This window comes from Sodiomyces alcalophilus, assembly GCF_042370955.1.
Source record: "Sodiomyces alcalophilus JCM 7366 unplaced genomic scaffold ACRALscaffold_1, whole genome shotgun sequence".
Classification (NCBI taxonomy): Eukaryota; Fungi; Ascomycota; class Sordariomycetes; order Glomerellales; family Plectosphaerellaceae; genus Sodiomyces; species Sodiomyces alcalophilus.
In genome coordinates this window covers 4813895-4832978 of record NW_027263532.1, presented here as the reverse complement: position 1 = coordinate 4832978, position 19084 = coordinate 4813895, and the positions used below count along the sequence as shown (strand labels likewise).

General features: G+C 54.2%; 9 protein-coding genes across 9 annotated transcripts; 4 read left to right on the top strand and 5 right to left on the bottom strand.

The window, feature by feature from the left end:
* Positions 1-11: 11 nt before the first annotated feature.
* ACRALDRAFT_2015887 (uncharacterized protein) lies at positions 12-1351 on the top strand (the record flags this gene model as incomplete). The annotated part of the gene is made up of 9 exons (XM_071019822.1): positions 12-171; positions 229-268; positions 339-400; positions 464-564; positions 621-844; positions 915-1025; positions 1070-1132; positions 1157-1272; positions 1302-1351. 9 exons carry the CDS (start codon positions 12-14, stop codon positions 1349-1351), a joined length of 927 nt encoding a protein of 308 aa, XP_070879986.1.
* ACRALDRAFT_1059315 (uncharacterized protein) lies at positions 769-2933 on the bottom strand. Its single transcript, XM_071016012.1, has 2 exons — positions 1474-2933; positions 769-1369 (listed from the first exon to the last, which is right to left on the bottom strand). Exons 1-2 carry the CDS (start codon positions 2868-2870, stop codon positions 1348-1350), a joined length of 1419 nt encoding a protein of 472 aa, XP_070879985.1. The 5' UTR covers positions 2871-2933; the 3' UTR covers positions 769-1347.
* Positions 2934-7003: 4070 nt separating this feature from the next.
* ACRALDRAFT_1059317 (uncharacterized protein) lies at positions 7004-8495 on the top strand. Its single transcript, XM_071016013.1, has 3 exons — positions 7004-7468; positions 7553-7624; positions 7700-8495. The coding sequence occupies exons 1-3, from the start codon at positions 7267-7269 to the stop codon at positions 8239-8241; spliced, it is 816 nt and encodes a 271-aa protein (XP_070879984.1). The 5' UTR covers positions 7004-7266; the 3' UTR covers positions 8242-8495.
* Positions 8296-8937, bottom strand: ACRALDRAFT_2015882 (uncharacterized protein; the record flags this gene model as incomplete). Its single annotated transcript, XM_071019821.1, has 5 exons — positions 8296-8585; positions 8630-8652; positions 8683-8746; positions 8781-8853; positions 8914-8937. 5 exons carry the CDS (start codon positions 8935-8937, stop codon positions 8296-8298), a joined length of 474 nt encoding a protein of 157 aa, XP_070879983.1.
* Positions 8938-8981: 44 nt separating this feature from the next.
* ACRALDRAFT_2039487 (uncharacterized protein) lies at positions 8982-12007 on the top strand (the record flags this gene model as incomplete). Its single annotated transcript, XM_071020966.1, has 2 exons — positions 8982-9010; positions 9154-12007. The coding sequence occupies 2 exons, from the start codon at positions 8982-8984 to the stop codon at positions 12005-12007; spliced, it is 2883 nt and encodes a 960-aa protein (XP_070879982.1).
* A 325-nt stretch (positions 12008-12332) lies between these two features.
* On the bottom strand, positions 12333-13202 carry ACRALDRAFT_1066640 (uncharacterized protein; the record flags this gene model as incomplete). The annotated part of the gene is made up of 1 exon (XM_071017374.1): positions 12333-13202. One exon carries the CDS (start codon positions 13200-13202, stop codon positions 12333-12335), a length of 870 nt encoding a protein of 289 aa, XP_070879981.1.
* A 430-nt stretch (positions 13203-13632) lies between these two features.
* Positions 13633-14892, top strand: ACRALDRAFT_2094483 (uncharacterized protein; the record flags this gene model as incomplete). Its single annotated transcript, XM_071022670.1, has 2 exons — positions 13633-13968; positions 14080-14892. The coding sequence occupies 2 exons, from the start codon at positions 13633-13635 to the stop codon at positions 14890-14892; spliced, it is 1149 nt and encodes a 382-aa protein (XP_070879980.1).
* A 311-nt stretch (positions 14893-15203) lies between these two features.
* Positions 15204-16210, bottom strand: ACRALDRAFT_1073412 (uncharacterized protein). Its single transcript, XM_071018097.1, has 2 exons — positions 15756-16210; positions 15204-15686 (listed from the first exon to the last, which is right to left on the bottom strand). The coding sequence occupies exons 1-2, from the start codon at positions 16041-16043 to the stop codon at positions 15420-15422; spliced, it is 555 nt and encodes a 184-aa protein (XP_070879979.1). The 5' UTR covers positions 16044-16210; the 3' UTR covers positions 15204-15419.
* A 90-nt stretch (positions 16211-16300) lies between these two features.
* ACRALDRAFT_205187 (uncharacterized protein) lies at positions 16301-17618 on the bottom strand (the record flags this gene model as incomplete). The annotated part of the gene is made up of 9 exons (XM_071021627.1): positions 16301-16379; positions 16417-16565; positions 16600-16681; positions 16713-16839; positions 16922-16978; positions 17055-17209; positions 17236-17316; positions 17360-17513; positions 17582-17618. 9 exons carry the CDS (start codon positions 17616-17618, stop codon positions 16301-16303), a joined length of 921 nt encoding a protein of 306 aa, XP_070879978.1.
* Positions 17619-19084: the final 1466 nt, after the last annotated feature.

Genomic DNA, 19084 nt, shown 5'->3' with positions numbered 1-19084 from the left:
ACAACGAATTTATGTCTGGTCTTCTCTCCGCATCCGTCACCTTTTTCTTCATCTACCGTTTCTTATCCATTCATCTACTTATTATATGCTCAGTAGATTCCCGTCCCATCCCATCTCAGCTAAGTTGGGAAGCATCCCGTCCATTCTTGACGAAACGCCATGGGACCAAGGGTTCGTAGCGCCGTGCGACAAACATACACTACTGTGACTGGATGATCCCCTGGAAAGGCAAAGAAAAGTATCGCGGTCTGACGTCGACGCCCATTCGGTCCCAAACAAACCTCTTGGCCTAGATTTAGGCGTCAATTGAGGTACGACCAAATGATGTATGGCAAAAGTCGACTGACCCATCTGAACAAATGTCACAGGGCATGTCTTGTGCCTGCCCGTCGATTGAAGAGTCGCTGACTAGCTTTTTTTTTTTCTTATCTTATTTTATGGCTGTTTCCTCGGGAATGTTTAGTCCAGCCGTTGTTTTCCGACGTTCCTGCGGCCCTGTGTATGTGTCGCATGCATTCGTCTTCTTCGCTGTCGGCCATACACCTCTTATCCCTGACTCCTTTGGTCGCGATCTAAGGACCAAGTTTCTTTTCACTGATTGACGCGTTCCCCTGCCACAGAAGAAGACAACCACTGGCCTCACGAAACAAATTACTGGGTGTCGACTTGGCGTCCCTCGCGCTTCTCAACATCGACGCCTACCCAGCTCAGGCACACGCTCATGGGTGCATTCATTGGCCCCGTCCCATCTGGCGCTCACACTAAATGGGGCTCTCAAGGCCCCTGATCGCAGTCCCTGGCTGCAATCCCCCCATACCAGCGAAGGAAACGATATTCCGCAAACGTACACTACTGTCCAGCTCCACCCTCCCGACGAACAGGACCAGACATCCATGCGCTGCATTCATTGAAAGTTACCTACATGTAGTCTATGACGTCGGCATCGTTGTTCAGCTCGAGTATTTTTGTCCCAACTGTCCCAGCCAAGGACGTGCCTGCTCCGTCGTATGTACGGAGTACGTGACGTGTCAGCGATCTGGCACTGATATGATCCCTATTGTGTGTGCAGTTTGCTAATGTTGAACCTCCATGCGATGAAGACAACCGACCTTATTCAAGGTGACTCGGGCCGGTGAGCGAGTCTCACTCACAAGAGTCAACTCACCCAGCATCATTCCATCTCACTCACAGTGTTACATTCATCAACCAGTCAAAATGTACTCATGCTCGCCTTACCATACATTACAATCAAAGGACCATCTTCCATCCATTGTGCTACATTTGAATTTCACATTCTACAGTCATATCTCAACATCAACTCGCCGCCCGACCTTCACGCTTTGGAACCTAGCTTTCTGTCGATTCAAATGTATGTCATTTACCACCTCTTGCATCTTGGACCGACCTAGTGTACTTATCATATCTTAAGCGCCATTGGTGCCGTTGGTGCTAACCTGCTGTTCCCCTTCTAAGAATTCGATGGCGTTGTTCAGCCAGGTGACTTGGTCATCATTCAGGCGAGACACGTTCTTGGCCAACTCCCACACGGCCCGTAGAGCCAGGGCCCTGGGCGTCATGTATCTTTGCGGCGGGCTGAAAGTCTCGGACACCGTGATGGATTTTCGAATGTCGTTTTGAGCCCTCTCGAGCCCCCCGGGGGACAAAATTTCACCGAGCTGCAGATCCCTGATGTTGGGCACCCGCCTTCTCTGGTTGTTGCCCTGGAAGTCACCGTCAAGATGGGGTACGTAGACGATGAGCGGAGGGGGCATGGCTATCGTCCAGTCCCAGTCAACGATGCACTTTAAGCGCTGCTCGTCGTCCACCAGCACGTTACCCATATGCAAGTCGGGGTGCATTATCTCCGTGTGCCACCCATCTACCGGGCCCGGCTCATCGTTTGCTTTCTCATCAGCATCCATAACGGTGGGGAGACGCTGCAAGTAGGCCAGAAGCTTGGGCATCAGCCGGTCATTGATGGCCTCGGCCCACTCGACGACTTGTTGCACCGGCACTGGCAGCTTGACATCTGGGTGCGCCTTGGCGTGTTTGACCACTTCCTCCCATGATTTCAAGTTGAACTGCTCTTGCAGTTGCTTCCGGTCATTCGCCAGCTCACGGATGGCCTCCAGCTGCTGGATATCCATCAACGACCTGAAGTACTCGGAGATGCTGTCGAAGGGACCCCGTAGGGCCGGGAAGTCGAGACGGCGTCCTTCAAAGTACTCAAAGTCCACGAGGGGACCCACGTGGAAATCGCCCCTGTCCCAGTCGCAGTACAGGCTGCCAATCTTATTAAAGCGAAAGCCCCGGACTTTTTGCAAATGGTGGCTGATCTCGGCGCCGACGGCCATCTTCTTGTCGTTCGAAATGGTAGGCTTCGTCCGGTCAGTGAGGTCCTCGAGCGTGTCTCCCTCGATGTACTCCATGAGGATCCATTCCAATTTCGTGACGTTCTTCGCCGTCGAGTCAAAGTAGAAGACCTGCGGCACCGGCACACCCACCTTGCTGGCGAGCCACCACATGGTCGATACCTCCGACTCGGTCTGGTAGAACGGGTCTATAGGTGCCGTGAACCGGAGAATCAGCACCCGAGGGAGGCCCTCGGGCATCGCCATCTCCTCGGGGAACTCGATCTTGAACAGTCGGTTGCATGTCCCTTTCGCGAATGGGGTGACGGTGAAGCGTACCGGGAGGGGCAATTCGTCGTCCACGATGTAGTCGAGCAGCATGACCTTCACGAGCGACAGCCGAGGGACAGTTTGGTTATTCTCCCGGTCTTCTTTGATCCATCTCTTTATATCCCAGCAAGAGCCTCCGTTTCTCATTCGCTTGCGGTTCCAGCTGAGAAACTCGCTTTGTTCTTCCATCCTCTCCTCTCTCGAGCGAGGCTTGGAAGCACGTATTCGTTTCGGCATCCGCAGCTTGGCGATATCCATACTTGCTCGCAATTATTTGACAGTGATAATTTGTTTGCTGTTCTTTCTTTTGGCCTCTTGGTTACTGGTTGGCGTGTTTGTGGGTTGACATGATGCAGCTCTAGACGGCATAGTTCCCTACGTCCTTATATGTTCGTTCCCATCCGCCGGACATCAACGCTTCAGGCGTCATGATTTGGCTTTGTTCGGGATGATGCTTCTGGTCGACGATGGTTGTCCCTCGAATGAGCGTCCTATCACCAGACACATCCAGTGTTTTGATTGTTTTCTATACCGAGTTGGCCCTGAACAAAGGGACTGTCATGCATCCTCTTAACAACTTGAAGAAACACCGTCTGCTCCCTGGAAAAGGTTCCAGTCGTACCCTGGCCTTTCGACCTTTTTGCCCGCCATCCGCTCACAAAGCAACTCAAAACTCCACCTCCGACACCCTCCCTGATAGGCAAACTCTCGGTGCTTCAGCCACAGGAATAGGCGAATAGGCACAAACCACAGGGACTTCAGGGCCCAAGGAAATTGGGCTCCATGAGCACAGTCTTTCCTCTCCTGACTTTATGGAAAACCCATCTCATACACCCGGCCAAGGAGCATAAACAAAGACAGGGAACCCGAAATCTATAACATCAACATTCAACGGCAGATTAATTTGCTAGTTTTTACTGGTTTGAAGGGACACCTCCGGCGTGCACAAATTACTTCATATTTCTCCTCACTAGGAAAATATTACTGACCATAGAACCCCCTGTTATCTACTACACTGCTATATAGCAGTCCTCAACTTGTACGAAATCAGCCAGTTCCAATGATTCTGGGGGTATTGGTCGCAGCATGTTACACATCTGTCCCGATACAGCAGGAAAAGGAATCCCGGCCAGCTGCGGTGTTGGTGAGGGACTTGAGAGATCTCAGAAGGGAGAATCGTGAAGCGAGCTCATCCGAGCCGACCCTTTATCGCCGAGCATGCTGTGTACCACCGGCTTTAACAAACTACGCTGTGTTCCGTAGGTGTATGATTGGAACATGAAAAAAAAAAACGAGAATAGCAGTGTGGCATTGTGGCCACTGCACCAGGCCAACCTGGGCGGTCATGCATATCCTAGCTCCGATTTGAGCCCACTCGAGTCGAGGGCCAAGAGAGGTGAGTAGTCTGGTACAGCTGAGCTGTAACGGCGACATGCTCTCCATCAGAGTAGCACCGAGTTGAAAGCCTCTGGGTTGGACACTGGAATATTCTACAAGTTACAAGGCTCTATGGGCCCAGCCCCCCTAGTCGCCACATCCACAATATGATTGTGTTCCAGGGCCCTCATCGGAATTTAAGAGTCCCCTGAGCGGCAGGAATTCCATGGCATCGAGAAGGAATCAGATTGGAGTGCAAGTCTCGCTGATCACTGGATTCTTAGCACTGCCTCCGCTTCTGGACCGATGTCCACCAGCAGGGATATATGACCCAAGACACCTGTGGGCTGTAGCTCAGGGAATGGTCTCATACTGTGACCATTTTCCGGTTAACAACCAACCCGTGAGTCATGGGCCCGTGCCATCACCAACTTTGTATCGACACCATGAAAAACATAAGCCAACGATATTATTAGCTGAGCGCTGAGAAGTGAAGCTATATATGGAAGTTTGAGCCGCTAACGAGCGAGGAGGACATCCGAGCCTTGAACCGGGATGGAAGGGGTCCTGTAAGTGGCGTGATACGTCATTAGTCGAGTCTCGGTTAGCAGCTTTCGGTGTCAAGTCTGGCAATTTGTACATATATCGGCTACATTAAATAACAGGAAGCACAGTGAAGTCGAGGGTCAGGGAAGTCAAGGAACGGCGCAACAGGCCCAACCAGCGCATTGTAACACTACGGTTGTTCAGGAAAGCTAGCAGTTGCAAGCCCTTTTGATAGCCCGTGTAGGTTAATCTCTAAGTCGTCAATGAATTAAGGTAGGAAAACGTGTAAGCAAAAGCTTCAACATTACTCCTTTGTTCTATTATATCTCCCAACCTCCTTAAGAACGACTACATGTATTCAAATGTGACGAGAGCGCCATTGCAGAGGTGCTGCTTAAACGACGTTCAAAAGACAAAAAGGGCAGCGACTGCACCCAGTCCAACGACAGAGCTAGCGCCACAGAGGCGGACACCAGCATTGACCTCGACGTGGGAGGGCGCCGGCAGTGTCTGGAAAGAGCGTGGGTCAGTATGATTCTAAATCAGGATTTAAAGGTAGGCGGGGAACTGCAATGGACAAGAAGGACAGGGCTAACCTCGTTGCTAGCACGAGTGGGAACAGCAGAGACCTCGGCAGCGTCCGATGAAGTAGCGGCGGGGGCAGCGGAAGTGGGCTCTGACTCGGAGGAGGGCTGGGGAGACTCCCCCTTATCTTCGCCCTCAGCAGGCGTAGCGGGGGAGCCTGGCTTGGCGGTCAAGCCGCAGACCGCGGCAGCTTCGGAGACGCCGTCTCCATACCACTGCCAGATAGGATATTCATCAACGCAGCTAAGGCAGGTGTCGAGGAGGTCCCGCCAGCTGTCGCTGTCGCAGTGGTCACCGTCCTCAGCGCCGTTGATGGTGCCGCCTGAGATCGAATAGAGTTAGCTTTACATGTCGAGAATAAGACGCAGTTGAACAAAATACAGGGACTGGGGCCTGTTTGAAGCAGGTCTGGTGTGATTGTAAGTAAGTCCTGTAAAGTAGGTAAAACGTACCGCAGTCAGCGTGACACTGATACTGGCCACCAGAAGCCTGGCGCTTGTTCATGGGAACGGCATCAGGGAACTGGAAGGTGCGGATGGCGAGGTCCCTGTCAAAGCTGGAGGCAGAGACATGGCCTGCGAGGACGGCAGCAGCGACGAGACAGGTGAGTGTGGCGACCATGGTGTCAGATTGTGTGTAAGTGTGCGTCTGTAGTGTCTCTTGGAAAGGTATAAAAGATGAGTGGCTGCAAAGAGCTTGTGCGTAGTCTGAGAGAAGAAGCGAGAGACGATGGGTGAGAGTAAGCTGAAGTAAGGGCTTCGCTGAAGTGGACTAAGGGGCTTGGCTGCAGAGTGGGAAGATAGTCGGCGAGGATTGGACGTCTTATATCTTTGTCACCGCCATTGTAAAAGGGTTGTCGGGGGCCCGACTCGAGAGGCCCTGGAATCCTGGCCGAGACTCGGCGGTTCATGTCCTCCATTCTGCACCAAGGATGAGCCGTGAAGATCCGGGCCACTTGATGACAGGAAGCCAAAATGGCGAGAGTGCAAAGGGATTGGGAGTCTGGAACTCAATTGCAACCTCCTCATCTCCGACCTCGGAATGAGCCCAGTGGAACCATTTCTTGTTCACCTTCTGCAAGAACATGCGATCGTTCAGAGGGCAGTCGACGCGAGCACCAATGACGGGACACGATGCATGGATACGCCAATGGAATGCGACGGAACATGCCGAAGTTCGGCACCGGCCCAACACGATTCCTGGTAGCCATGCGTCGTTAGTTTAGATCCACAGTTGTGGTCGTCGTGATGATGGCAAAATTCCAGTCACGCTTCATGCGGACAATGCCACATGGCGTGGGTGGGCCGACGGAGATACTAGCAAGCTGGGCTTGGGAGTGAGTTGTAGGAGCCAGGCAATGTTATTTCTTGTTTTTCTTACCTTTTCCCGAGGGTCAAAGATAGTTCGGTTCTTTTGTGGGTGAGGCATTTTGGATGCCATCGTGAGCTATCGCGAGCCTTTACTTAGCTGGGACGGGCTAATTGAGACGCTTGATTTTAGTAACCAATGAAAATACGAGGAGCCATCTTATCAGATGATCAGATATGCCCTCAATCGCAAAACGTGGACGAGACCCACAACCGGGGGCAAGCGTAACGACATATGATTTGTCAATGATCATCTGATAATTTTTCACTCCGGGAGTTCCCTGTCATCTAGCGGAGAAAGGCAGATGGACCCGGGGGACAATGGTTTGACCACACACAGGTTGGTGCCAGTGGGGTCAACAGAGCTTGGAAGAAAGAAAGCCCCGCGGAAAGAAAAAATACTCGCAAGGATACCAATACTTGTTACTGGGAACATGGCTGGCTGACCACGGACAAAGTCGGCAAGAAGACGAGATAGCCGACGACTTGGCAAGGGAACAGAAGCATATATGGCCATGTCCTTCAGCTCTCGGATCACACATTCCCAGTCTCTCTTCTCTCACCACAGCTCTCCATCTTGGTCCTTGTGCTCAGTCAAGTCTTGAACGGTCAAAGCCCAGCGGGATTTGTCACACGTCAGACATCTTTTGGTTTTCGTCATCCAACTCTGAGCTCTTCCTGTCTCCTGTCCTCGACAACTCAGCCCAACAATGATCACTACCACCAAGGCCGCTGCCCTCCTCGGCAGCCTGTTCGTCTCCACCGCCGTGGCCTCTTCTGAGACCACGAGCGATAGGATGGGTGCGGGTGCTTTCGTCTGGCCCCCCGACCGCCCGTGGATTAACGGACATGATGAGATTGCCCCCTGCGGCTCTACCGATGGCGTCGGCGAGAGGACGCCGTTCCCTTTGAGTGCGTATCTGTTCCAGTCGTTTACACATGCCGTATCCATGCGGGATGTTTCCGGGGCGTGAACTGACAGTGGTGAACCTCTAGCCAACGGCAAGCTTGCTCTTGTCACCCAGGACGCGACGCGTGCCGTCCACATCAGCGTTTCATACAAGGATGGTAAGTCTCAAGTCTACTGACCTTCAACTCTTGCGAAGAACAAAGGAGCACGTAGCTGACCATGTCTGAAAACAGACCCCAAGACCATGGATGACTTTGAGACATTCTTCGATCCCCATCAAATCGGCACCCTGGACCTCGGCCACACTTGCATCAGCGTCCCTGACCCCCCATCCAACATTAAGGCCGGCATGAACGCCACCTTCAGTCTCCTCTACGTCGCCAACTTCGAGGAGAACCCGGCGTTCCGGTCCACCCACTACGCCTGTGCCGATGTCAGCTTCGTCGAGTTCTCCGCCTTTGATGACGCCATCCCCTGCTTCAACGCCACGACGGCCGACCCGGAGGTCAAGGTCGACGGGGATGTGGAGGTCACCGTGACGGACGCGCACGGCAACGTCCCCCACACCGCCTCCGACTTTAAGAGCCCTTCGTCTGGCCTGTCCAAGGGTACCATTGCTGGTGCCGTGGTGGGGGCCGCGGCCGGTGTCTCCATCATCGCGGCTGTCGGCTTCTGGCTCTTCCGTCGCAACAAGCAGAAGAAGCAGCTCAACGAGCAGATGAGGCAGGTGGATGCCGAGAAGGCGCACAGCGACACTCTGTCCACCCGGTCTTAGGTGGGAGGCGGGGCAGGTCGTTTCGAAAGGGGCCGCTTGCAGCTTCCTCTCTGTTCAAACCTGTAATAAACCGTCATGATGCGAGAAATGTTGGATGGACGGACTGAGTGGCCGCGAGGCCCGTTGATTCTTGAATCCAGGACAAAATGGCGGCATGATGATTCCAAGTAGTATGATGTATGAGCCCATGCGCATAATAGAGCACCTAGATAGCGTACCCAGTAAGGCAATGAAGGAATGTCGGAAGTCGCCTGAGTGAATGTGAACTGGTGATGACTGCGGTGAAATTGAAAAGACGGTTTGCGTGCGTGATAGGTACGCCAGTAGGATCACCAGTACATTGGCTTATGTAAGTCACTGTGAGTTAACAGCCAAAGTACCCAGGTACATCCGGTGTACTTCGGTAGGTACCTACCTTAGGTAAGATTGTAGTGGCCCCACATTCTAGGCATCCACGCTAGATGGAACCAATACATCTGAATCCGTACCTTGAACTTGGACCAGCCTCAAGTTCTCAACCCCATTGCCTTGTCTCCCACTTCTCGCCTTCTCGTTCTCGTTGATCGAGTCGTTATAATCGAATGGCCATGCGACCTCTATTGATGTGCTTAACTATTTGAAACGAAGAAATGCGTCGAACCTTCATCTTTCCATACGACTAATTACTACCACTGGACCATTCAATTGACATCTCATTCATCATCCGGCCACTCTTAGGGTAACGCCCGTCCGTCGCCACCATGAGCCAACTACGAGGAAGCCGCGGATCGTCAGTCACCGGGATGGAAGCTCCGGAGGATGATACGCAATATATGACCGGTGGCATGACAATTGAAGAACTTGACAAACAGTTCGCCTTTTCCGTCCCGCGACACCCTTCATACCCCTGCAGGCTCAGCTGACGGTGGACAGCTATCCGCATCGCCCACGGAACCATTCGGATACGCTCCCATTCCATACACTCTTCGAGACCTTGTTCAACCCATTGAACGAACACAAGAAAACCTCGGGCCCGCGCATCCCGCGCACCAAGCTTGGGCGCCATGGACCTTCCAAGCTCTCACCCCACGAGCAACGGCGCCACATCATCCAACGCTTCATCGAGAGATGGCGCAAAGACGTTGGCGACGACATATTCCCCGCCCTACGGCTTATCCTCCCCGACAAGGACCGCGATCGGGGCGTCTACGGCTTGAAGGAAACAGCCATCGGTAAGCTGCTCGTCAAGCTCATGAAAATCGATCGAAACTCCGAGGACGGGTACAACCTTCTCCATTGGAAGCTCCCCGGCCAGACCACGGCGTCCAGAATGGCTGGCGACTTTGCGGGGCGATGCTTCGAGGTCTTATCCAAGAGACCCATGCGTACCGCGGTTGGCGACATGACCGTCCAGGAAGTCAACGATCTCCTCGACAAGCTGGCCGCCTCGTCGGGCGAGAAGGAGAACCTGCGCATCTTCGAGGTGTTCTATCAGCGGATGAACGCCGAGGAGTTCATGTGGGTGATTCGCATCATCTTGAAGCAGTTGAAGGTCGGCGCCACCGAGAAGACCTTCCTTCACCTCTGGCATCCCGACGCCGAGGCGCTCTTCAACGTCTCTTCCAGTCTGCGGCGCGTATGCTGGGAGCTGTATGATCCGAACCACCGCCTGGAGCAGGAGGACGCCGGTGTCTCCCTGATGCAATGCTTCCAGCCACAGCTGGCGCAGTTCCAGATGCCAGCCTCTTTTCAGAAGATGGTAGAGTACCTCCGCCCGACCGAGGAGGACCCCGAGTACTGGATCGAAGAGAAGCTAGATGGCGAACGAATGCAGCTGCACATGATCGAAGATACCAATACCCCTGGAGGGAGGCGTTTCAAGTTTTGGTCTCGAAAGGCCAAAGACTATACTTACCTCTACGGGAATGGTCTCGAGGACGAGCGGGGCGCATTGACTCGATACCTAAAGGATGCCTTTGCGCCCGGCGTGCGGAACTTGATCTTAGACGGCGAGATGATCACCTGGGACCCCGAAACAGACAAGATCATGGCCTTTGGGACACTCAAGACAGCCGCGTTGGCGGAGCAAAATAACCCGCACAACAACAAAGGCCCACGTCCGGTGTACCGAGTGTTTGATATTCTCTACCTGAACGATCAACCCTTGACCCGCTACACCCTTCGCGATCGCCATCGAGCTCTGGAAAAGGCCGTGCCCGGGGTCCACAGGCGCATTGAAGTGCACGGTCACCAAGTCGCCACTTCGCCCGATGCCATCGAGCCTCTCCTCCGAAAAGTCGTGGCCGAAGCGTCCGAAGGTCTCGTTCTCAAGAACCCGCGGTCCATGTACCGCCTCAACAGCCGAAATGACGACTGGCTCAAGGTGAAGCCCGAGTACATGGATGAATTCGGCGAGTCGCTCGACTGCGTCGTCATCGGCGGCTACTACGGCTCAGGCAAACGAGGCGGCACCTTGTCCAGCTTCCTGTGCGGCCTCCGCGCGAGCGAGAACCACATCCAGGCGGGCGCCAACCCGGAAAAATGCTTCAGCTTCTTCAAAGTCGGCGGCGGCCTCAACGCCGATGACTACGCCGAAATCCGGCACCGCACCGACGGGCACTGGCAAGAGTGGAACCCCAAGAAGCCCCCCGTCGAATACATCGAGCTTGCCAACGGCACGGCCGAGAAGCCCGACCTCTGGATCCGACCCAAGGACTCCATCGTGATCGAGGCCAAGGCGGCGAGCGTCGGGAGCTCGGACCAGTTCGCCCTCGGCATCACCTTGCGCTTCCCCCGATTCCGCCGGCTGCGCAGCGACAAGCGCTGGGACCAGGGCCTGAGCGTGCAGGAGTTCCACGACCTCCGCCGGCGCGTCGAGGAGGAGGTCAAGGACAAGAAGATGAACGTCGAGACGCGGAGGCGGCGGCCGACCAAACGCGTGAAGAAGGAACTGGTCATCGCCGGCACGGACGACAAGCCGGTCGAGTTTGCCGGGGAGAAGACGAACGTGTTCCAAGGACTCGAGTTTTGCGTCCTGTCCGAGTCGCTCAAGCCGTTCAAGAAGACCAAGACGGAGCTCGAGGCGCTGATCAAGGAGAACGGCGGGCGCATATCGCAGCGCGCCGAGCCGTCGTCGGGCATGATCCTCGTGGCGGACAAGAAGGTCGTCAAGGTCGCCAGCCTGATCAAGGCCGGCGGGGCGGACATAATCCGGCCCATATGGATCCGGGACTGTCTCGCGCAACATGACGATTCCGCCCTGCTTCCGTACGAAGAACGGCACCTGTTCCACGCCACCGACGAGATGAGGGAGATGGCGCGACAGCATACCGACATGTACGGAGACAGCTACGCGCGGGTGATTGATGTTGAGGAACTCAGAGCCATCATGGACGGCATGCCCAGGAACGAGGGGAGCGATTTCGATGCGGACGAGTTTCTACAGCAGCTCGAGGAGCGGGGACGTGGAATGCCCCCTTTACGGAGTACACTCTTCCGGCGGTGTGTGGTCAACGTGCGGGCACCAAGCGACGACGACCTGAACGCATTACGATTGAGCCATTACGTTGCGTTTGGCGGCGGACGACTTGTCGACGGGCTCGAGGATGAATCCATCACGCATATCGTGCTGCTGGGGGACGAGGACGAGAGACGGGACAACGCCATCACTGTTCGGAAGGAACTGAGAGGACGGCGCAAGAACCCTCGCCTTGTGACGGGACAGTGGGTGGAGGATACTTGGAAGCAGAAGAGGCTACTCGACGAAGAGGAATATAGCCATCCATGAAATACGCCCTTACGATGCTGGCTGGGCACATTTACGATTAATTAGGGTCCGGAATCCGAAGACTTCACGCCGGTAATGATAGGAAGAAATGTACGTACGTCTGTCTGTCGGCAAAGTGCGTACAGCTGCCGTCCAGCGCTTGTTCGCGTCGTTCCCATAAATATGACATGGGGTTCAAATGCCAGCTCCCGGCTCGCATCCGCTCATGTATTAACTGATAGTGACGCCCCTCCCACACCCAATTGAAAAGAAAAAAAAAAAAAAAAGCAAGAGGAAAGCCGGGTACATTGCGCACAGCTTCGCCTTCAAAGCAAGAACCAGATGATCACTTGCCAATGGTCAGGAATAGACGATCCCCTATATCACCCAAACCGGGCTTGATCATCCCCCGTCCTGTCAACTCCGGGTCCACAGCCGCAAGCCAAATGTCGGTCGCCTCGGGCCACTCCTCGGCAGCGCGACGGACACCCTCTGCCGCACCGACAATGGAAAGCACGACGATGCGCCTCGCGCCCCACTCCCTGAGCGTCTGGATGGCCGCGGCGCACGTCCCACCGGTCGCGATGACGGGGTCGAGTATGATGGCGAGGCTCGAGGCGTGCGGGGCGCCGGTGCCGTCGACTTCGGCTTCGACGGTGGGCGCGATGGTGGAGGAGGGGGCCAAGGTGGCAGCGGAGGGGGAATTCGCCTTGACGATGGGGTCGGGGATGTGGTGGGGCAGGTTGTTGTAGTACTCGACCGGTTCGAGGGTGGAGGGTTCCCGGTAGAGGCCGAGGTGGTGGATGGGGACCGGGTCGGGGAGGATGGTTTGCAGGGCGTCGACCATGGCGAGGCCGGAGCGGAGAATGGGGATGAGGGAGATGGTTTGGGGGGCTATGGTCATGGTGTCGTAGGTGAAGCCGAGGTCCGTTTCGCCCTGGAGGTAAGGGTGTAAGCAAATCAAGTGTTGTCTTTTCCGGGGGGCATCGGCATCGGGAGGGCGGTTTGATGGAGGGGGGACTCTTACTTTGGCCCCTTGGACGGGAGTGGTCGAGGCTGCAAGTGCATCACAGCCTATTAGGAGGGAAATATCGTGGACAAGCGACTTGACATCCTTTGCTGCGGTTTCCTTGGACCGGAGCTGGGAGAGCTTGGCCAGGAGGCAGGGATGCGAAGAGATGTGTACGTTTGGCGGGAGGTCGGGAGGAGACGTCATGGCTGAGGAAGTCGAATGACCACACGAGACGGATCAGAATAGTTGAGGATTTATAGGCGCGTGTATATAGGGATGAGAAGAGAGGAAGGGGGAAAGAGTGAGGGTGGAAGTTGGGATGGAATGCAGCTGGCCAGCAGGTCGGGGGCTGGATATCGCGAGGGGAGACGGACAAGAGTGGCGGGGATGAGATAAGATAAGATAAGATAAGAAGATAAGATACACATGACCCACTGTGGATCTGGGGTAAGGCCCGTCATCTCGGTGTACCTCGGTGAAAGTCCTTACTTTTGTTGCCATTTCTTTCCGTCGGATCCTCCGTTTTTGCTTCACTTCCGCTTCGTTATCCATTGCGATGCGCATTTTGTTTCGTTCGGGAAAAGATGCAGCAGACAGCTGAATTGTCTACTCTAGGAACCCTATGAATCTATCCATGGTCCATGCAACCTCTCAGACAGAAATCGGTCCACCCACTTCGTCAGTGCCACCATCACGAGGTTGCCAACATGACCTCACCGCTAGAAGCCGTCGACAGCGCAGGCTACGCGACAGCCACCTCGCATCCCATATCTACACCCACTCTCATCTCATCTTCTTCTCCTTGCTAGGAACCCTCGCGCGCCTTGGACTCCAAGCGTTGACCTACTACCCCGGCGCTCCCGTCACCTTCCCCGTCTTGTGGGCCAACGTCACCGGCTGCTTTGCCATGGGCGCCCTGGTCGAAGACCGTTCTTTCTTCCATTACCCGCTCGCCCTAAGATCGCAGGAAGTCGCAGTCGCAGAAGTGGAACCCATCGATCCAGCCGGAGCCCATTCCCGCATCGAAATGGCTTTGGGCCCCACCTCCGGCGACAGCGGGAGTCCAGACTCCGTCGACGAGCTAGCCAGCGCCGCCGCCCGTAAAGCACACATGGCGGCCAAGAAGACCATCCCCCTCTACATCGGCCTGACGGTCGGCTTTTGCGGCTCCTGCACGTCCTTCTCCACCGTCATGCGCGACATGTTCCTCTCCGCTTCCAACGACATGCCCCAGACCCCTCCTTTCGTCGCCATGGCCCCTCCCCACCGGAACGGCGGCCACTCCTTCCTCGCCGTGCTGGCTGTCCTCGTCACCAACGTCACGCTCTCGTATGCCGCCTTCATCGTCGGCGCCCACTTCGCCGCCGCCCTACCACGCCTCGTCGTGCCGTCGCTGCGGTTCGACCTGATGCGGAACTGCCTCGACCCGCTCGCCGTCATCCTGGGCTGGGGCTGTTGGGTTGGTGCCGTTCTCCTGGCGGTGTTCCCTCCCCACGATCGCTGGCGTGGTGACGTGCTTTTCGCGCTCGTCTTTGCGCCACTCGGCTGTCTCCTGCGCTTCCACCTCGCCGTTCAGCTCAACATGCGCGTGCCCACTTTTCCCGTGGGGACTTTGGCGGCCAATGTACTGGGTACTGTCGTCCTCGGCATGGTGTATGACCTCATATATGCACCCGTGGGCGGTGTGCTCGGATGTCAGGTCCTGCGGGGTATCGATGACGGTTTCTGCGGCTGCTTGACGACCGTGTCGACCTGGATCGCCGAGATGAACGCCGTGCGGGGGAAGCGCGCTGTCACCTATGGTGTGGTGAGCGTCTCTGCCGCCTTTTCCTTCCTGATTATCATCATGGGAGGGATGCGCTGGGGGCATGGGTTCGCGACACCTCTGTGCTAGAGGGATGTGTACTATGCTTGGCCCCTTGGGGTTCTCCAAGTCGAAACCCCTTGGTGATCTTTTTCCTCGTTGCCTCAAGCCGAGTGGGCGAGATGGCCTAGAAAGGGATTGAGATTCCACATTTGTGTTTACCACCCGCCAATGGACCGGTCGTGTTCTTCCCGGATTACCTTGGACGCAAAGTCGCGGTCTCTCCCGAATATGCCAGCCCTGGTCCCCGGGGAATCGCAGAAGCCTGCGCAACCTCGCCTCAATTGTTTACAGTTGGCTCCACAGTCACCGACGCAGAAATGATGCTCAACCTTTCAGAACGACGTGAAATCGAACGTGTTGGATGGTCCCTATGCAGTACTATAATACTGTTTGTACCGGACTAATTATTCCAAAAGTAATAATCATAAATCCCGTTACGCCGATCCTACCAAGAAACAAAAGAAAAAAAAATAAAAGGATCCCATATTCAACCCCTCCTATCCGACCAGATTCAGACCCAACCGGATGCAAGCCTTCCCCTATTCAACAGCGAATCAAGGCCCCGAAGTCGACGGTTGTCCGGGGTATGTCATGCCGCCAGGGGCCTGATACTCCTGCTTGATAGCCTGGGAGACCAGGGACGACTTCTCCTGCACCTCCTTTTCCTGCTGGACAAGGGTGCAGCAGGCGCAGCAAAACGAGAGGGCGAGATCGGTGATGCAGTTGCCGCTGAGTTGGAACTTTTCGCGGACCTGGGCGCGCTGCATGGCGCCGGGAATCCAGTGGACTCCGAGGCAGGCCGTGGCGCAGAACATGAGACACTACAGAGCAAACGGAGCGCATCGTTAGATCAGAGGAGGGATGCTGAAAGAATGTGACTGCGCACGCACCGATGTGTTGACGGGCTGGTAGCCCTCGAGGTTGGGATCCCGGTTGAGGCGGTGGTACGTCTTCCCAAAGGTGACGCAGGGCAGACAGCAGCTGACGAGGCACAGGTCGACGGGGTTGAAGCAGGCGAAGAGAGAGTTGGACCAGCTCTGCGCTGACGCGGGCGAGCTGGACTTGACTACCTCGCCGGGGTTCGCGAGGGCGGCGTTAAATCGCTGCGTCCATTCTCCGATGTCGCGGTCGTCGATGGGGCTTGCGCCGGCCTGAGCAGATGCGTGAGGAGCGGCCATTATTTTTGCTGGTAGATGGCAGTGGATTATGTCTGACCGTGTCGACAGGCGAAGGACAAAGGAGTGGAAGGGCGAGACAAAGACGACCGAAGCAAAGGAGCGGGCTGATTTAGTTGAAGAGACTGTTGACAGTTAATGTTTTGAAGAAGGCAAGATGAGCATCGCCGTCCATTTATCTTCAGCAGGCTCATCGGCGCCCTCTTGGACTGGCGATAGTCCTTACTCGATCCGGCTTAGAGCTATCCATAGCCATCCTCTCAAGTGCCATCCCAAGGGTCAGTGCTTGAGTGCTTGTTAGCTATAGGGCTGATCTGATGCATCTTGTTCATGGCATCCCTGTGTAAGGCCCTTGTCCACTGCTAGTCAACGCCACTGAAAATAGTCGCCCTCGTCTGGGCAGCAAAGCCTCGAGAACCCACCACGGCGAAGCCTCATCTCGTAGCCAATTGAGAAGCCCACGACACGATGCTTCATTTCCTGTATGAGGCTGAGCTGGTAGGACATGCAGTCCGAACGAGAGCACTGACGTCCTGCAGCCCTGTGCATTTCCCATCACTTTCGCGCCTTTCCTTGTCAAGCAGGGATCATGTCGCATCGGTGGCCCGTTTGGGCCAAAGCGTCGGGTCAGGGGTCCAAATCTTCAAGCCACCGCAGCCACCGCAGCCATACTCATCTCCCTTGGCCAACATCTTCGCTTGCTCAACGGTCACACGTGCGGGGAAGTGGTAGAGGCCTCCTGGAGCCATGATTCCATGCCCAGGGTGGCGTAATTGGCAGTGTTGATTCAACGTCCACACTCATTGACGTTTGGCAAAAGCAGTATAAACCAACTGGGCAATACAACGTATTTCGGGTCCAACAGGAATACCATTGACCACGTCGAAATACGTTTCTACTCCGTAAGACTGCTGAGATGCCACCTACTCCGCAGCAAGCTAGACGTGCAGACAAGTGGAAATATGATAGATTTGTTTACCTTTCATCGGCACAATACCTAGCCGAGTGACATACGTTGTAAGCAGAGAGACAGGGCCAGGGTCCGAGTGTGATGAGAAAGGAATAGGAAACACTCGAAACTCGATGGCCGCATATTATCCGTATCACGAAATAGCCATGAATTGGCCGGGAATGTCCGAGAACACTTCAAGCTCGATAATCGCGGGCCACTGTCGTGACAGCCCATCCATTTGACTGCGGAGCCTCATCTATCCATGCCATGCCGCGTGCCGCGTCGATAAGCTTCTCGCCTGAGCTTGTTTGTCTTTCGGTTTCGCTTCGCGGAGTATGCGTCCAATGACAGAGAAAAGACGGCTAACAGCGTCATCTTGATATACTGCGAGTCTCGAGCTTTGTTCAACTGAGATTGGTAAGTGCTCTCGAAAGCTATCAACAGACTTGTTTCTGAACGGTTGTCGGTGTGACAAGAAGCTGTGATTAACCGAACCGAGCTGTAGAGATACGATAGATTGCCTTGATTCCACACCTCAGGCTCGTAGGAGGCTGAGCTATATATAGGCTGTGCCTCGGCTAAATACAACCAATAGGAATCCCCTTCCAGTAGCCTGTTTTATCCATAAGCCACACCAGCTCTAGTAGCTAATAGCCCAGGAGCTCGGAGTCCCAAATCCGCGCTACGTAGCCGTACCAGTATAACTATATTTATATAACCCATTTAGTTATATAACACACCCCCTATTTCGAGCTATTTATTTAAAAACACTCGGAATATACCCAGGCTAGAATCATACTATAGTTAAAATAGCTTTAAAGAGCCGTTTAATAGAAGACTATAAAGGAAAACAGGTTTAAAAGAGATATAAAAATAACATAAAAGAAATAGAAAGGGATAATTAGAATAAAGTAAATAGGCAGCCTAGAATAGTAACCTAAGAGTAATATAAGCTAGAGGTTAATAGGCGGCTCGCTATATATAATTTTCGTAGCCCGGCGGCCGAAATCGAGTTCTTTTAGTTAAATAACCTTCTTGTTAACGATTTTTAACGGTTTTTAACGATATTTCTTTATTTTTTTACTTCCCTAGCTCTTATTTTTTTATTCTATTCTCTCGTTATAGTAAGCCGAGCTCGAAAACGGTTAGAAGAGCTGTGTAAGTGCTAATAGGGATAGGCTCCTAAGAAGAATAATACCCCGGCTAAAAAGGCTACTAAGAATACTGCCGTTAAGTCAGGTCGGGTCTCTAAGCCCGTTAAAGTAAGTTAATCGTTAGTGGGAGAGTCGAGTGCTTCTTACTAATCGAGCTATAGAAGAATACCCGTAAGGCCGCTAAAGATACTGTTAATACCGCCGCCGCCGCCGACTCCTCCGCTGCCGCTACCTCCACCGCCGCCGCTAACCCCGACGTCGCCGCTAAGGGCTCTAGTAGCTCGGTAACCGCTCTTAAGGAGCGATTTTCGGCTAAGAACCCCCCTCCCGACTTCGTGGGAGAAAAGTTTAATACGCCCTACGAAGGGTGTGTTAAGGCCTAGATCGCCGGCCGTGATAAATTTATTCGGTATATCTCCGTATATAGCATCACTAAGCGCTATAAGAAGTATTTCTCGGGCAGGTATAAGTGCCACCTATAGTAAGCGTTATTTTATCGAATAAAGCTAAGTAGAAGCTAATAAGTATAGCCCCTCGGTTATAGTCCCTATAGCCCGCCGTGCCGCTATCACCGAGAAGGAGGTGGCTAAAGAGGTTAATGTTAGCGTTAATAATGCTATAAGTTCGCTCCTAGACTATAGTTAAGAAGCTATCTTCTGACTTTTATAGCTTCTTAACCGTCTACGCCTAGCCCTACGCCTATTCTAGGATCTGCTTAAGTGCCCCGAGTATCCTAAGATTTTTAAGCCGGCCTACCGGGCTCCCGTCGCTCTAGGAGCCGGTACGGCAGCGGCTGCTAGTACTAATCCTAAAAAGAGGATTAAACACTATTTAATAACCGCTATCGAGGATATTTTCGGTATAGTGGACGAGGCTTATAAGAGCCGGGTTAGCGGGGCCTCCCGTAGTATCACCCCCTTTACTCTAAATAAGCAGAA

Excerpts from the sequence above, each read along its gene's own strand:
- ACRALDRAFT_1059317 (XM_071016013.1), top strand. The coding sequence starts at position 7,267 with ATGATCACTACCACCAAGGCCGCTGCCCTCCTCGGCAGCCTGTTCGTC. Across the intron at positions 7,469-7,552 it reads GAGGACGCCGTTCCCTTTGA|CCAACGGCAAGCTTGCTCTT; the intron begins GTGCGTATCTGT and ends GTGAACCTCTAG. Across the intron at positions 7,625-7,699 it reads CAGCGTTTCATACAAGGATG|ACCCCAAGACCATGGATGAC; the intron begins GTAAGTCTCAAG and ends GTCTGAAAACAG.
- ACRALDRAFT_1059315 (XM_071016012.1), bottom strand. The coding sequence starts at position 2,870 with ATGGAAGAACAAAGCGAGTTTCTCAGCTGGAACCGCAAGCGAATGAGA. Across the intron at positions 1,370-1,473 it reads CTGAACAACGCCATCGAATT|ATTTGAATCGACAGAAAGCT; the intron begins CTTAGAAGGGGA and ends TAAATGACATAC.
- ACRALDRAFT_1073412 (XM_071018097.1), bottom strand. The coding sequence starts at position 16,043 with ATGGCCGCTCCTCACGCATCTGCTCAGGCCGGCGCAAGCCCCATCGAC. Across the intron at positions 15,687-15,755 it reads ACCAGCCCGTCAACACATCG|TGTCTCATGTTCTGCGCCAC; the intron begins GTGCGTGCGCAG and ends TTTGCTCTGTAG.